The sequence below is a fragment of the Marmota flaviventris genome, chromosome 10 (genome assembly GCF_047511675.1).
Source record: "Marmota flaviventris isolate mMarFla1 chromosome 10, mMarFla1.hap1, whole genome shotgun sequence".
Taxonomy (NCBI): Eukaryota; Metazoa; Chordata; class Mammalia; order Rodentia; family Sciuridae; genus Marmota; species Marmota flaviventris.
The window spans coordinates 114247096-114264971 of NC_092507.1; the positions used below are offsets into that span (position 1 = coordinate 114247096).

The following is a 17876-nucleotide window of genomic DNA, read 5'->3' on the forward strand; positions in this document are numbered from 1 at the left end:
TGACAGAAAAGCTGACTGGCTCTGGAAGGTAGGCTTAGCCAATTCATAGTATTTATGATGATTCTTTTTTTATTTTCAGTACTGGGGATTGAACCCAGGGATGCTCTGCCACTGAGCTTTATCTCCAGCCCTTCTTATTTTTGTTTTGAGTCAGGTTCTCATTAAGTTGTTGAGGCTGGCCTCAAACATGTGATCCTCTCACCTGAACCCCCTGAGTAAGATTACAGGTGTGCACCACTGCACCTGGCTATTATTTTTTTGATTTGTAGTAGGAAACAGTTAAAAGAGTGATACTGGTAAGGTTTTTTCCTACATGGTGCCCAGATTAGAATGTGCTCATTACAGACTGGATTATAACATTTTTAATGATGGTGTATATGTAAGTTAATATGTAAATCTGTCATAGACCTGGGTTTAATTTTATTGAATTAAGATTCATTAGTTGTGTGACCTTAGGTGAGTTATTTAAACTTCTTTCTTAATTTCTACATCTTTAAAAGTGGGATAATACCACTTACCTTTCATAGTCATTGTTAGTATTATATGGGAGAACCTATATAAAGATCTTAGATTATGCCTAGCATATGGTACACACTCAAAAAAATATTTTGTTTTCTCTGCAGGTCATTGAAACAGCTTTGAGGGTTTGGGGTTGTGGCTCAGTGGCAGTGTGCTTACCTAGCACACATGAGGCACTGGGTTCAATCCCCAGCACCACATTAAAAAAAATAATAATAATAAAGAAATAAAAAATATTTTAAAAAAAGAAAAGAAACAGCTTTGAATAAGTTATAAATTCATTTATACTTATTTGCATTTTGTTTTAGAACACATTTTTCTGATTAAATTTTTAAGTTTTTTTTCCCCCTTTGGACTACTGGAGATTGAACCCAGGGCCAGCAAGTTTTATATCTGAAAAAATAAGAATAAAAAACTGGTTGGCGGGGCTGGGGATGTAGCTCAAGCGGTAGCATGCTCGCCTGGCATGCTTGCGGCCGTTTGATCCTCAGCACCACATACAAACAAAGATGTTGTGTCCGTCGATAATTAAAAAATAAACATTAAAAAAAAAAAACAATTGGTTGGCCATGGGGGTGCACACCTGTAATCCCAAAGACTCAGGAGGCTGAGATAAGAGGATCACAAGTTGGAGGCCAATCCAGGGAACTTAATGATAAGTGCTAAGAAAGTCCTCTTCTGCTGAGCTCCCCATCCCCTCATTCATTTTTAATTGTTCACCTTAGATATGTACTTTGCAAATGCCCACCCAGGGTTGCCTTCTGAACCCCTTTCAGGACAAAATGATTAGGGTTCAAGACCAGAGGATAGAAGGAATACTAGATATTGGTGTATGTATATTTCCAAATGTATTCTTAAAGTCAGCATCAGTCATTTCCTTTGTTTGTTGCTTCCTTCCTCTTGTTCTCAGCACACTTGATCCAAGTTGTCAGTGATGTAAAAGAAAGAGCCCTTCTGCTGTAATGTTGCCCACCTGTACTGCAGCTACCGCTTATGCCTTTCATTTTAGTCATAGAGAAAATACATTTTCTCCAAGATATTAACCTTATCAATGGATTATAAAAGATTATTAAAGATCTCTTTATTTAGGCAATGAATCAGTACTAAGAGGTTATGAATACAGAGTTGTTTTTTATTTTACAACGACTTTTTTTTTTTTTTTTTTTTTGATACTGGGGCTTGAGCCCAGGGACACTTAACCACTGAGCCACATCCTTATCCCATTTTATTTTTTATTTTGATACAAGGTCTTGCTAAGTTGCTTAAGGCCTCACTAAATTGCTGAGGCTGGCTTTGAACTTCTGATCCTCCTGCCTTGGCTTCCTGAGTCACTGGGATTACAGGCATGTGCCACCCCCTCTACCCTCAGCTTGGACCATTTTAGTAATAAAACAGCACTGTAAAGAATTTAAACCTCTCTGCAAAAGCGAAGTGCTAAGCAACTCAGTGAGACTTTGTCTCTAAATAAAATACAAAATGAGGCTGGGGATGTGGCTCAGTGGTCGAGTGTCCCTGAGTTCGATCCCCAATACCAAAAAGAAACCTTCTTTTGTGGGCTTCCACATATTTTTGGAAGAGCCAAGGTTACATGAAATTGCAATATACTGATGACATTGCACTGAAGGCAACTTTATTGGTTCAGACCAGTTGTCATTTCAGGGTTTATCAACTTTCATTACCACCATTGAGCTTCTGAATTGTCTATTCTAAGGTAAAGACTCTTGGGGGTATTGATGAGGTGGGCAATTATATTTTTTTTGAGATCTGGAGATTTGTGTTGTGTGGAAGAAGGGTCAGAGGAGAAAAGGAAATAGGTTAATAGAGGAATAACTGTTCTTTAATGCCACATGTGCTAATTAAGAATCCCACCTGCCAACCTTCAGGAGGAATTCATATTTTATGGTCCAGGTAACATCTTATTCTTATCCAGGGAATCATAGCTGTAAAATCATTATCTTTCTGTAAATACTTGTATACTTTATTTATTACATAAGAATTATGAAATCTTATTAGAAAGTATTTCCTAGTATGACTGGGGTAGGAGATTAGGTATGCCTGTGACTTCTTCATTCCTACCACCAATCTGATAGAGCATTTTGTAATACAGTCTATTAAAAAATGTGTAAGAAATCAGTCTCAGTGCCATTGTCCTTAGTGTTACTAAAATCGCCCTAAAGTTAGAAACTTCTCTTCAGAAAGAGCTAAAAGAAACCAGCCTTTTTGTTGCCACTTTAAAACAATCCTGGCATTTCAAAAGCAAACAGACTCTAATATGGTACATTTTATAGAGGTTACTCTGTTGTGGAAGTCAGATATTCAGTTTTATGCCCTAAGTCCTGAATCCTATCATGTGAATTATAGGCTTTAAAAGTCATGAAGTGACTAGTTATACAATTTTCAGATTTATTACTGGATTGTTTGTACTGTAGAAATGTTACTCTAAACATATATAGGAAATGTCCAGATTATAAAAGAGTAGGAAGTATCCTAACACAGGTTTCTTATTGTGTAACACTAGTGTTAGAATTATTTTTAAATTTATGTTAATTTGGCGGGGGGGCTGGAGATATAGCTCAGTTGGTAGAGTTTGTGCCTCACATGCACAAAGCTCTGGGTTCAATCCCCAGCACTGTCAAAAAATAATAAAGAATAAATTTATGTTAGTTTTATATTTCTGGAGTATAGCATTGGGTGTTTTGTTTTTGTTTCTGTTTTTTATTTTATTTATTTATTTTTTTTTTAGAGAGAGGTAGAGAGAGAGAGAATTTTAATATTTATTTTTTAGTATTTGGCGGACACAACATCTTTGTTTGTATGTGGTGCTGAGGATCGAACCCGGGCCGCACGCATGCCAGGAGAGCGCACTACCGCTTGAGCCACATCCCCAGCCCTCGGTTTCTGTTTTGATTTTTTTTTTTTTAGTAGGTTATCAATGAGCCCAGATGATCTGGTGTTTCTCCTCATCTATTTAGAATATAAGCATATGAATTAATTAAATTAGTATCAGGCATGGAGGTAGTGACCATGTGTACAATAGCCCCCTGCTTTCTGTTGTCAGCCACAATACAGAAATATTAAATGGGAAAAGACCAGAAATAAACAATTCATAAGTTTTAAATTGCTTGCTATTCTGCATAATTTGGTGAAACCTTGCCTTGACCTGCCTGGGTATGAATCGTCTTCTTGTATGGTATCCCTACGCTGTATACCCACTTATGCCTTGCTTGGCAGTCATCTGGGTTATCAAATGACTGCCAATTAGAAAATTGAAAAAATAGATATTTTCCTTAATAATGGACCCAAAGTGCAAGTGTGGTGATGCTGACAATTCAAATATGCCAAGTGTTTCTCTTTTATGTATGTGGTGCTGAGGATTGAACCCAGTGCCTCACGTATGTGAGGCAAGCACTCTACCACTGAGCTACAATATAACCCCAGCCCTCAGATAACTTTTATTATAACATAATGATATAATTATTCCATTTTGTTGCTAATCTCTTATCATGTCTCATTTATAAGCTAAACTTTATCATAGTGTATGTATGTAGGAAAAAACATAGTATACATAAGAGTTCAATACTATGTACAGTTTCTGGCATCCTGTGGAGCCTTGGAACAAATCCCCCTTAGATAAGTGGGACTACTGTGTCTTGATTTGAATGCCAAAAACCAATGCATTTTAGATTAGCTTTATGGTAATAAAGAAAATTTCATCTTTCATTTTCATAAATGTACCCAAGAAACTTCACTGCTGCTAAAATCTGTCAGAAAAAGGGATTACCTACTCTTGTTTACTGAATTTGTCATTCTACTCTTAGAGTGAAAAGAAAGTCCTGAAAGCTCTTCTGAAATTAGCCTGTTATAGGTTTGGGGTTTAGAGCCATCTTATCATCTTATCTCTACAGGTTATAGTTTCTGTGTCAGAAGTCCAATCTCTCAGGTACTACCTTACCCTAGGAATGTATTGTAATGTAGGTTAAATAATGAACTGAACTTGCTCTGAGTTGGCCAAGGGTATTGGGGAGTGATTAATATAACAAAGCTAGCATTTTATTAATGAATTGTGATATGTCTAATGGATTGGATCATTGCATAGGTTTTCATCATTGTATCTGAAAAATTAGATATTTCCTCTTATCCTCTGAAGATCATGTTTAAGGCAGTCTGGCCAAGTTCTAATATGAAGCATTTGTACTTGCCTCTTTTTGTTCTTTCTGGTTTTTCCTAGCCATTTGTAAAACTAATATAAGGTTTACCTCTTGTGGTAACCAAGACACTATTCCTTTGGTGTACTTTGTTCATTGCCACATTATCAGGTATGTTTTGTTGAACTTACTTGGTACTATGCATTAGACCTGCCCTGTAACCTGAAATGGGTAGGAGAGTACATTGTCCTTTTTTTTTTTTTTTTGTACCAGGGATTGAATCCCAAGGGCACTTAACCACTGAGCCACATCCTCGGCCCTTTTTATTTGTTTATTTTTAAGACAGAGTCTCATTAAGTTACTTAGGGCCTCACTAAGTTGCTGAGGCTGGCTTTGAACTTGCAATCTTCCTGCTTCAGCCTCCCAAGCCACTAGGATTAAAGCATATACCACCATGCCAGGCAAGAAGGTACTTCTTGATGTTTTCAGCCTTTTTTTTTTTTTTTTTTTTTTAGTAGTAAATTTGAAGCATCAAATTTTATATATATATATATATATATATATATATATATATATATATATATATATATATAAAATTATATTAATTATATATTTGGTATAGTGGCTTTTCCAATGATTTAAGAAAAATTTGAATTGTGAATGGCAGAAATTGAAATAAAATGGGGACTGAATTCTGATGGTAAAGATAAGTCATGTTGGAAACCCAATGAAAAAATAGATAACCCTTAGGACTATTTAAATTGAGATAAATGGGCTTGCATGTTATTATAAAGAGTAGCAACTTTGCTGCTGGAAAACAGCACTTAAGGATTAGAGTGCATTCCTAACATACTCTAAAAAGCTATTACTAGAATTAAAACCAGTAAACTATAAACTCTGCATTTGGTGTTACCAACATGGAGAGAGGTCATTAATCCAAAAAAGTAATGAAGTTTCTTATTCATAGAATACTAGAAATAACTTCCTCATCTTCCTCTTTGCTTTGTAGTCTTCCATCTTGGGTATCCTTGGAACTTGAGAGGGAGGCTTATGTTGTGAATTCCTGGATGGATTGCTTTGCCCCAGTACACAAAACATGACTGTGCTCAAAAGAAGTTATTAACAGAGTTCTCTAAATTCTTTAAAAGGCCAGTGAGAGTGGTAAGCAAATTTCATAGACTTGGGACTGTGTCCTAAATTACAGTGTATGGAGGATCATTTCTGAGTAACAGAGAAGCCCAGACTTCTCTAAGTAATGCCATCTGGCACCAGAGTTGGAAAACTACTATGTACAGACAGCCTCTTTGCATATATTATCTTTAATCCTCTAAATCAACTCCTGCAGAGTTGTGATATTATCCTGTTTTACAAAGGAAACAAATATAAAAATACATAGAATAGAATTCATACTGTTATTACTGGTCTTTATATATAAATATATGTAGATGGATATAGATTTATGCACACACACATATATGCAATTTGAATCTTTGGAAACTAGCTGTGCTATCAACTTTGGAAACAGTATCCCAGTTTATTGTGTTGAGTTGGCATTGTATAGAAATTAACAGCCATATTGGTCTAGAAACGTTAATCTTTTTCCATTTGTACAGGGGTATGTACTGTATTAAATATGTAAGGTCTTATTTACATGGGCTTGATTACAAAACTAATAAAGTATTGTCTAAACAAACTAAAAGTAGAATTCAAACCCAAGTCTGACATGAAAGCCCTTTTCTTTCTGTTTTACGGTGTTAACTTTAAGAACAGGGCTCTTCACTGCCAAGTGATGAGCAAATGAGCTGAAAGGTAGAATTAAATATTTCTTATAAAAGTGTATGTAAAATATAAAAAGTACTCAGATGACAGTATGAATAAAAATGTTTATTTGGGACTGGGGTTGTAGCTCGGTGGTAGAGCACCTGCCTAACACAAGTGAGGCACTGGGTTAGATCCTCTGCACCACATAAAAATAAATAAAATTAAGATATTGTGCCCATCTACAACTAAAAAAAAAAAGTTTATTTGTTTAGACATGGTCACAAGTTATGATAAATTGATAGGCTAATGAGTTGGGTTTTTTTTTGTTTTTTGCTTTTGTACCAGGTATTGAACTCAGGGGCACTTGACCACTAAGCCACATCCCCAGCCTTTTTTGTATTTTATTTAGAGACCGGGTCTCATTGAGTTGCTTAGCACCTTGCTTTTTGCTGAAACTAGCTTTGAACTCATGATTCTTCCATCTCAGCCTCCACAGCTGCTGGGATTGCAGGTGTGAACCCAGTTTATCTGGTTCTTAACTAGGGCCCTATATAAAGAAAAATAAAAAGTAAAAAAATATATTTTTCTACTGTGCCAGTGGAGCTAATTAGTTTCTTAAGGAAAGCATTTTTATTTGGGCATTGTGGTACATGCTTGTAGTTCCAGTGACTTAAAAATTATTTCTATTTTATAGAATTAAATGAAGAGATAGCTAAATCCTGGTGGGTTTTTTTTGTTTTGTTTTGTGGGTTGTTGTTTTGTTTGTTTTTTGGTGGTGCTGGGGATTGAACCCAGGGCCTTGTGCATGCAAGGCAAGCACTCTACCAATTCAGCTATATATCCCCAGCACCCCCTGGTGTTTGTGATGCTTAAATAGGGAAGAAAATAATTCAGATCCTGTGGCAATTTCTTGGGAAAAGCTATTATGACTCTTAGAGCCTTTTCTTAGTATATCTCCCCCCCTGCCCCTGCCGGTAGCATTGGAAATAGGGGAAACATGGACATTTCCCACCTGCCTGAAACCTTTTTATCGTTGACTTCCAAGGCATTTAACTTATTATTTTTCCTACTTCTCTTGACCATTTATCTGTCTCCATTCTTGCTTTTATCTGAGGATATGTATTTTTTAAGATTCTTTCTGTGGACCTCCTTTCTCGGAGCTTGCGGGGTTTTTTTTTTTTTTTTAAGGAATGTTTCATTCTTTTTTTTTTTAAATATATACCTTTATTTTATTTATTTATTTTTATGTGGTGCTGAGGATCGAACCCAGGGCCTTGTACGTGCTAAGCAAGCGCTCTACCACTGAGCCACAATCCCAGCCCCTCAGAGCTTGCTTTTGTACTTCTTTTTGTTTATTTTTAGTATAATTTATAAGATATCTGATATTGAAATTTCTTTGTACAGACAACTCACAAATCTATATGTCTGGTCCTAATTTCCTAATTTATTTCTTCTTCTTCTTTTTTTTTTGTACCAGGGAGTTAACGCAGGGGTACTTAACCACTGAGCTACATCTCCAACCCTTTTTATTTTTTATTTTGAGATAAGGTATCACTAAGTTACTTACAGCTTGCTGAATTGCTAAAGCTGGCTTTGAGCTTACGATCCTCCTGCCTCAGCCTCTCAAGAGCCTCAGATTATAGGTATGCACCACCATACCCAGCCTTAATTTATTTATTAATGTCCTTACCTGCATTGGTTTCTCATTACCTTCCTAGCATGTCAATTTGGATTTTAAACACATTCAAAATCAAAATTCATCTCTTCCCTCTCATGTTAGCTTCTCATTTGTGGCATTTGATTTTCAGGCTCAAAACTTGTGTTGACTTTCAGCTTTATAACTACTTAAAGAGCTAAATATTATCTACCTCTATAGTATTTCTCATGTCAATTCCCTTTTATTTTCATCTGCTGCTACCAACCTAAGACATGCCTTCTTTACTGCTTTTCTTGGCAACTACCATAGCTTTTAAACTTATTTCCCCTTTCTTTTTTGTTAATTTCAGTTTATCCTATGTTTGACAAAGTAATCAGATGCATAACAAGCACATGTCAACTTACTGTATGGGTGTTTTTTGTTTTGTGATGCTGGTATGCACATTCTATGCTGCTACTCTACCACTGAAGTATACCCCCATCCCTCCACTTACTACACTTCATTTTGTTTTTGTTTTGTTTTGTTTTTTGGTGCTACTGGAGATTGAACCCAGCAGCCCTCTTCCACTGAGCTCAGTACCCTCTTCCCTTTTTTCATTTTCTTCCTTCCTTCCTTCCTTCCTTTCCTCCCTCCCTCCCTCCCTCCCCTCCCCTCCCCTCCTCCCCTCCTCCCTTCCTCCCTTCCTCCCTTCCCCCCTTCCCCCCTTCCCTTCCCTTCTCTCCCTCCCTCCCCTCCTCCCTTCCCTTCCCCCCCCCCCTTCCTTCCTTTCCTTTCTTTTTTTCTGTTTTGTTTGAGACAGGGTCTCATGAAGTGCCCAGGCTGGCCTGGAACTTTCAGTCCTACCTCAGCCTCCCATTTAGCTAGGGTTATGGGCATGCAGCAGTATTGCCTCCAGCTATTGACTATACTTTTTAATTAAATCAACTCTGCCTGTCATCTACTTCTCATATTTTCTTGAGCCTGTCAGCTTCTTAACTTACATGTTGTTGCTCATTCTGCACCTTCAGAATATCTTTTTTTCTCAACTCTACCCATTGAAATCCTATCCTTTCTTTAAAGCTCTTTTTGAAAGTTAATTTCTGGTGGAAGCTTCTCCTTCTCCTTGAAACTAATATAATCTTTTCCTCTGTTCAACTGTAACATTTTTATTTTTTAAAAAGTGATATACTTGTATTATAATTCTATACTTATTTTTAAAAATTGATTATGGCTGCAAAAGGGATTGTGGACACATTGTTTATTTTTATAACTTCTATATTGCATACCAGCATGTTTGTCTACAGATGGGCCACTGGGTGGTGCCAGAGGCCTATAATTTGAATAAAAATGGGTACTATGATGAGCCTGTATACAATTGGATTTTCTTCTGTTGTCAAATCTTGAACAGTAGAAACGGAAATTAATTTCCCTGATCCAGCTTGTCAGAGGAGACTATGTTGATTATTCAACCCCTCCAAGTGTTTACTAGAAAGTAACCTAAAGTTCTGTCTCCCTTTAAACATGTTTTATACAGCATGAGTTCAAGCTTCTTTGGGGTCGTCCTTTGAATTTACATGCCAGAGGTTCTCTGTCTGATTAATAAACATTATATTGTTAGAGTGTAGCTAGCAGCAGAGTAAAAAATTGGCTTGGAGAAGTATTTGTTATGAAGCAGAAAAATATTAAGGAAAGAAAAATGAATTTAAAATGAGCCATTGCATTTTGAAAACAAAAATGTGGGGTAAGGAAAGTAGGGCTAGTTGATACCAGATGGACTGTGGAGCCTAGAAAAGCAAATTTGTACTTTGGATGGAGATCAGCCCTGAACATCTGTTTAGTTATAAGTGATAGGGCACATCTGTCCTCTCAAGAGGAACCAGGGACTGTATGACTCTCAGTATTTTTGTACCATCATCTTTCAGTTTCAGAGGAAGTTCTAAAACCTTGCTTCATTGAAATATGGATGTTTCTGTAGGAAAGTTGGGCATTTGAATTGCAGAATGAGTCATGGACTGGACTGAGAATACTGGGATTATGTAAGTTATAAGAACTGACTGAGTTCAAGTCTTAGTAAAGGGACTAACGACAGTCCAGTAGTATTAAATATGTTGATGTTTCCATTAGGCTCCAGGTCATATAAAGTTATCAGACCAGTTTTTATAAGGCCCTAGATGCCAAAGGACTTAAAATGAACTAGAAGTAAATTTTAAAAAATAAAAAACACAAACATACAGGTGCTGGGGATATAGCTTAGTGATAGAACATGTGCTTAGCACACAAAAGGGCTGGTTTTGATCTCTAGCACCAATAAATAAACAAACATACAAGTCAGTAGTACAATTGCTAGAAAAACTTTGATCTACTTTTAGCCTCTGATATTTTTAGTTATCACAACAACAATAGGGTTGGAGATTTTTTTTTTTTTATGTAATTCAGATTCATCTTACAAGTCACATGCTTGCTGTTAAATCACAAAGTGGCTTTGGTTGCAGCAAAAAATCCTTCTGGCACTTTTCAAGTGAGAGGACCTGACATTTTGTTCTCATGTACTGTGATATATTGACTACTTTAGTCAACTTACATTAATAATCACAGCCTTGAGAATTTTCTGTTTTTAATTGTTGAATATTATCTATTATATAACAAGATCATGACTTTTTTTTTTAAATCTTCACCAGTCTCCTCCCATTCTTCTCACTTTCTTTTTTTTTGTACCAGGGATTGAACTCAGGGGCACTCAACCACTGACACATCCCCAGCCCTATTTTGTATTTTATTTACAGACAGGTTCTCACTGAGTTGTGTTTAGTACCTTGCTATTGCTGGGGCTGGCTTTGAACACCAGATCCTCCTGTCTCAGCCTCCCCAGCTGCTGCACTCCGTACCAATGTACTCTTTATCCCTACAGTTTTATCTTTCCCAGAAAGTACCATAAATGGAATTGTATATATTACATAACTGAGTCTGGTTTTTTGCACTTATTATAATGTGATATTCATGTTGCTTCTTGGGGTGGGAAGGTTACCTGGAGTGGGATTCCTGGTTTGTATGGTATGTTTTCCTTAATAAGAAATTTCCAAAACATTTTTCAAATTACTGTTCTATGTTTCTATAAGCATTGTATGAAAGTTCCAGTTGTTAAATTTATTGTTAGTACTTGATATAAATTTTCCTCATTATTTAAATATTTTTAATCATTCTGATAGGTGTTTAGTGGATTCTCATTGTGGGTTTTTTTTGGGGTGTGGGGAGTGTTTGTTTTTTGTAGTACTGGGATTGAATCCAGAAGCTTTTTACCACTGAGCTACATCCCCAGACGTTTTTATTTTTTATTTTAAGATATGGTCTCACTAAATTGCTTAGAGCCTTGCTAAGTTGCTGTGGCCTTGAACTTGTGATACTCCTTCCTCAGTCTCACAAGCCACTGGGATTACAGGCATGCACCACTGTGCCTGGCCTCATTGTGGTTTTAATTTATATTTCTCTAATAATGTTAAGAATTAACTCCTTCTCAAGTTACTACTATTTAGTTATAAGAGTTTAAAAATGCATTATGATTATCATTCTTTATCAGTCATGTTTTCCGGATATTATCATCTAAAACTTGGCTTTTTTGTGGGTGGGGGGGTGGTGGCACCAGGGATTGAACACTGAGCCACATCCCCAGCCAGGGTTTGGTTTGGTTTTGAGACAGGGTCTCACTAAGTTGCTTAGGGCTTTGCTAAGTTCTGAGAAGGGCTTTGAACTTGAAGTTGCCTCAGCCTTCTGAGTGGCTGGGATTACAGATGGGTATCACCCAGCTTTGAAGAGATTTTAATTTTGATATGTCCAATTTATTAATTTTTCTTTTATGCTTGTTCTAAGAAACAGTTGCCTAACTGAGGGCCACAAGGTAATCATCTTTGTCTTGTTCTGGAAATTGTATTGTTTTAACTTCTACATTTAGGTCTGTGATTTCTTTAATGTGTGTGTGTGTGTGTTGGATGCTTGGGCTTGAACCCAGGGCCTTTTGCATGCTAAGCACATGGTCTACCATTGAACTACACCCCAGCCTAGAATCCATTTTGAGTTAGTTTTTGCATATTGTGCAGTGTATGGGTTAAGGAGTTTTTGTTTGTTCCCTTTTTTTTTGTTTGTTTTTTCCCTTCTCTTTCTTTTTTGCTTTGGATATCCAGTGGTTCTATCATACATAGATTCTTGTGCGAGGGAAAGTAGCCCCAGAGACGTTTGGGGCTTCTATAAAGTCCTCTTATCCAATATATAAACTCCTCTTCTGCATGGTTTTTAGTTAATATTTTATATAGTTGGCTAAAAATGTAAGGCCTTATTAAGGCATAAAAAAATAGGCCACTGGAGTTTCTTAGTGAAATTAAAATGATACCTGGGTCTTTTTTCTCCATCCTCCACTAGTTTACTCTTTAACCTTCAGTTTGGTAGGGGTTATGGCTATTTTTAGAGTACAGGCAGGAGAGCTAATCTAATTAAACTCCTCCAGCTACCTGGGGCAGTGAACTCATCAGCTTTTCTAAGCCCAGCATGGTTTGCTCTGGACTGGACGTAGGTGGATATTGATAAAAGTAGAAACAGTGGATTTGGGGGGTGGGGTATGTAATGCATGGAAGAATGAAGAAGAGTCAGACTGGTGATGCACACCTGTAACCCCACCTACTGGGGGCGGGGCTGAGATGGGAGAACTGCAATTTCAAGGAAAATCTGGGCATTTTAGTGAAACCTTGTCTCAAAATAAAAGAGGATTCAGGGTATAGCTCAATGGTAGCATACCCTTGAGTTCAATCCCCAGTACTGGGGGAGGGGGGGCGTGAAGTAGTGTGAGTTTGAGTCAAATGTCCCAAACTTCAGATTATAAGGTTGTATTTGTTGGTGAGTGCAAAAAATTCTAGAGTGGCTCCTATACTTGAGCCTAGGGCACAGACACAGTATCTCTGCCTGCTTTAATTTTGATAGCATTTTAAATAGCTCATAACAAACTACTTTAGACTGGTGCCTTAAACAACAGAAATTCATTTTTTCAGTTCTGAAGGCTCCAAATCAAAAGATTGAAGTGCCAACATGATTGGTATCTGCTGAAGGCTTTCTTCCTCTCTTGTACATGTAAACCTTATCTCTGTGTCCTAACATGGCAGTGGGGAGACAGAACTCTCTGGTGTCTCTTATAAAGACATCTTGTTGTGTGGGCCTCAGCTGTGACTTCATCTAAACCTAATTATAGGGCTGGGGATATGGCTCAAGCGGTAGCGCGCTTGCCTGTTATGCGTGCGGCCCGGGTTCGATCCTCAGCACCACATACAAACAAAGATGTTGTGTCTGCCGAAAACTAAAAAAAAAATATATAAAAAAAAAAATAAAATTAAAAAAAAAATAAAAATAAACCTAATTATATTCCATAGTCTCCTTATCTAAATACTACCATGTTGGGAGTTATTCCTTCCACATATGAATGGGGGGGGGGGATAGATAGAACTCAATTGTAGTTACTGTACTTTCTGCACTAGAGTTGAACTGGTTTTTTCATTTTGATAGATTACAGTGTCTCTAAATTGCTGAGGCTGGCCTTGAAATCACAGTCCTCCTTTCTCAACCTCCCCAGCCTGTAGGATTACAGGCATGTGCCATCACATGCGGCTTTTGATTAAAATTCATATTCTAAGAATAACAACTCATTCCAATAGTGGTTGTGTTTTATTATTGTCATCAAATTTTTCACTGAGAGAGATTCATGAAGTTTGGAGACCACTGCTCCAGAGTACCCTTTTGCAGAAGTTATAAAATTCGACTTATCTATACCATCTCTGGAATTACTATAGGTAGAGTGTCCCTTATATGAAATGCTTGAGACCAGAAGTGTTTCACATTTCAGAGTTTTTCAAATTTTGGAATATTTGTATAGATTTTACTGGTTGAGCATCTCTAATAGGATGAAAATCTGAAGTGCTCTGAAATCTGAAACTTTTTGATTATAATGTCAGAGCTCAAAAAATATTAGATTTTGGACACCCACCCCCCCAGGGATTGAACCCAGGAACGCTTAACCACTGAGCCACGTTACCAGTCCTTTTTTTTTTTTAATAGCTAGAGAAAATAAAGTTCAAAGAAGGTTCAATACCTCATGTGAGGGCATGAAGTATGCTAAATGGCTTGGCTCACATACTGAAATCCTGGACTTCTGGTTTTTTAGTCTAGGAATGATTTTACTAAACTCTGGCTTCTGTCTGTTAACTCAGTGATTAAACAGGGTTGACCTAAGTTTCTTTTTTTTTTTCCCTTGGATACTGAGAATTGAACTCAGGCGCACTCAACCCCTGATTCACATCCCCAGCCCTATTTTGCATTTTATTTACAGACAGGGTCCCACTGAGTTACTTACTGCCTCTCTAAGTTGCTGAGGCTGGCTTTGAAAGCTATCCTTGAGTCAGCCTCCCCAGCTGCTGGGATTACAGGCGTGTGCCACTGCACCCAGCTTGACCTAAGTATTCACAGGGTTTTTGCTTTTTGAATTTAGCAATAAATTCTAACAGCTATTTTCCTCTAAGAGAAGATTTGTTTTTGAAAGAACCTTAAGCCAGGTCCCACCAAAACTACTCCATAACCTCTTGGTATAAGTTGAACTTCCTGGCTCCCTCTTTCCCACATCTCAGAGCTGGGTATGAATATAGTCTCTGGCTGTTCCTGACCATGGAGTTGGAAAAGCAAATATGTGTTTTAGAGCAGATATGACTCTATATAAAGTTCAGGCAGTTTGGACTATTGTAGAAGTTGATTAGTTTTGAGAAAGATTCTCTGGAGCTGTCTTTCTAGATTCTTATCTGGGAGTGGATAATAGTAGGGTGAGAAGTATGATACGGTAAGCAGTTTTAATTCCAGGGTAGAAAAATATCATATCATATCCATTCCCAGTTGACCACAAGACTGTATTGCTCATACCTTTAGTTTTTAATCTTCGTAAAGTAGTACAGTTATTTTCCCCATGTCATAGGACTTTTGCAATTAATATAATCAGTTTTACACCAGTTATGGGGGAGAAGATACTGCTAAGATGCTAAAGAATATAAACAGAGACTATTGAGAAGGAAAAGCAAGTGCTGTGTTAGGAATGCCATACAGAAATATACACTTCAAAGTTAGAGGAGAAAAACAGCCTGCTTACAAATGGCTCTTCACTGTTTTCTTTATGTGGCTTCACATGTTCTTTTAGTTGGCATTGTCTTTTACCATCTCCCACCCAGGTGTCTTTTCCTTATATTTAACTTCAGCCCTGTTCTTGCAGTATTCCTACTCCCCAACCCTGCCCTACAGTGAGCAGTCTTTGTGCAGCTGTCTCTTGGCAGAGGATACTTTTTATGAAGCAGCATGGGTTTCTGTAGAGGAGAGTAGGGCATAAAGATAAGGATGGGAGCCGGGCACAGAGGCGCACCCTGTAATCCCAGCAGCTTGGAAGGCTGAGACAGGAGAATCATGAGTTCAAAGCCAAATCTCTTCAACTTCAAGGCACTAAGCAACTCCATGAGACCCTGTCTCTAAATAAAATATAAAATAGGGCTGGAGTTGTGGCACAGTGGTCAAGTACCCCTGGGTTTAATTCTTGGTATCAAAAAAAAAAAAAAAAAAAAAAGATAATTGTTATGGGAATGAAAGGGCTGTTGAAAGATTAGAGGCCAGTGTGCCTGGGCCCAAGGACTGGGGTCATAATCATACTTTGTCTTTTACCAGTGCCTTTTGTCCAAGGCCCTGAAAGGGCTTAACAAAATTCTGGTCTGAATAACATTATTCTTTACTCTTTGAAATTTGCTAGAGGTGGCAGTAAGGCCCTGGGGTGCGGGTGGGAATGATCGTGCTATAGTGGCAAAAGGAAATAAGCTAGATAGCCTGGTTCCTAGTTAGAATTTTGCCAGAATGACAAGTCTGATGAAAGTTGTTGGTATTAGGTGAAAGTTTGCCATTGTTTAAAATGAACTGAGGTGGTTTAATGGAAATGCCCTTTTCTTTCCCACCTTTGTACATGGTGACTGTTAGTCCTAAAAGGGGGAAAATTTTAAGAGATTTTTCTTAGGAGTCTTAAGTGCTCTTGAGTTCAAGAATTAGAAGATGGGGCTGGGGATGTGGCTCAAGCGGTAGCGCCCTCGCCTGGCATGCATGCAGCCCGGGTTTGATCCTCAGCACCACATACAAACAAAGATGTGTGTCCGCCGAAAACTAAGAAATAAAAAAAAAAAAAAAAAAAAAGTTACTTTAAAAAAAAAAAAGAATAAGAAGCTGTGAATATCTATGTTTGTACTAAGCTTGAAACTAGGAGTCTTGAGTGAACATAAAGCCCAAGTTCAGTAATTAACAAGAGCTTGATTTATACTGTTTATTTCTGTATAAAATGATATTCAGAATCTGACTCACCTTTTCATGTTATGAAAATAAGAGTTTTACAGAGTTTGTGGATACATATGAATATTGCTTAAAACAGAATACCCTTGTCTACAGGAAAGTGCTGAAGCTAGCTTTCTGTGTTGAGTTGAGGCTCTTTGCCTGCAGTACCCTGTCATTTGATTTGTGCCTGCTGTTTCAGGTTTTCGGTTCTTTCTTACCCATCTGAAAAAAAACTGCCAGTTATTCAGTGAATAAGGTAAAGAGATGGCAGTTGACTTCCCCAAATTTGTTCCTTTTTGGAGTAGACACAGGGGGAAAAAATCCTGACATGCTTTTCTGTAGCTGAGAAGCCCTGTTAAGCACACATAACAAAAATCATTTTTATAAAACTGACAAAGTCTATACATTGTTAAATTTCTTTGCCCCTTTTGTAGTCTTTCTGAGGTTAATTGTTTTCTAATTGTTTCATTTTCTTCCTCTCCCAAATCCAGGCTGGCTATAGCAAACATCATTCAAGATGTCCAGCAAAGGAAGCAGCACAGATGGCAAAACAGACTTAGCTAATGGTAAGGGGCCAAAATGAAGGTGAAGCTATTTTTACTATGAACTGAGGTCCTCCTCCCTGCAAGACATGGGAGGATTTTTGTGGGGGAAGAAACCCTTCTTGGGTTGTTTTCAGTATAGGGAAACATATTATCTGGTACTTTTTTTCCTTCAAATTTTTGTTTACAGAAAATCAATAACATGTCAAGAGGTTTAGAATTCTGAAAGGCTGTACAGGTAGGCTGAACCTAGGAAATGCTATTAATGAAGGAGAAAAACAAGAGACCTAATTGATGATGGGAACAGGGGGATTTTGGGGAAAGATGAGGTTCTCCAGTTATATTGAGAGGTCTCTTTCCATGGTAAATAAGAGTTTCTTCATTAGAGGTATTAGATAAGAGATGAAGTTACCAGGCTGGGGATATAGCTCAATGATAAAGTGCATGCTTAGCATGTGTAAAGCCCTGAGTTCAGTACCTGGTGCCAAAATAAAATTAAAAAATGAAGTTACAACCCTAACCAATGAGGATTGGGCCTGCCTTCCTTTTTTTCCCTCCCCTCCTTTTTCACTAGGATTAGTTGAAAGGCACAGAGTTCCAGAGGGATTTAAGTTAAACTATTGATTTGGAGCTTGGTCATTAGTTTAGATCAGGGATTGGCAAATTATAACCTACAAGCCAAAGCCACTCTGCCACTTATTTTTGTAAAAGTTTTATATCCATTCATTTATGTGGTGTCCATGGATTGTTTTTGTTCTAATGGGGTTGAATAGCTGCGAGAGTGCCATACGATCTGCAGATACTAACATTTTTGCTGTCTGGCCCATTACAGAAGAAATTTGCCAACTACTGAACTAGATCATGATCATTGACAGTTGTGGCCTTGTTGCTGAGTGT

General features: G+C 37.5%; 1 protein-coding gene across 4 annotated transcripts in view; it reads left to right on the forward strand.

Moving 5' to 3' along the window:
• Dcaf8 (DDB1 and CUL4 associated factor 8) overlaps positions 1-17876 on the forward strand; it is a 47257-nt gene that overhangs the window by 2048 nt on the left and 27333 nt on the right. For all 4 annotated transcript variants that reach the window (XM_027950734.2, XM_027950738.2, XM_027950737.2 and 1 more), the window contains one exon: positions 16929-17003. In XM_027950734.2, coding sequence (XP_027806535.1) covers positions 16955-17003 — 49 coding nt within the window. In that variant the 5' untranslated portion in view covers positions 16929-16954. The remainder of the gene's footprint in view (positions 1-16928; positions 17004-17876) is intronic.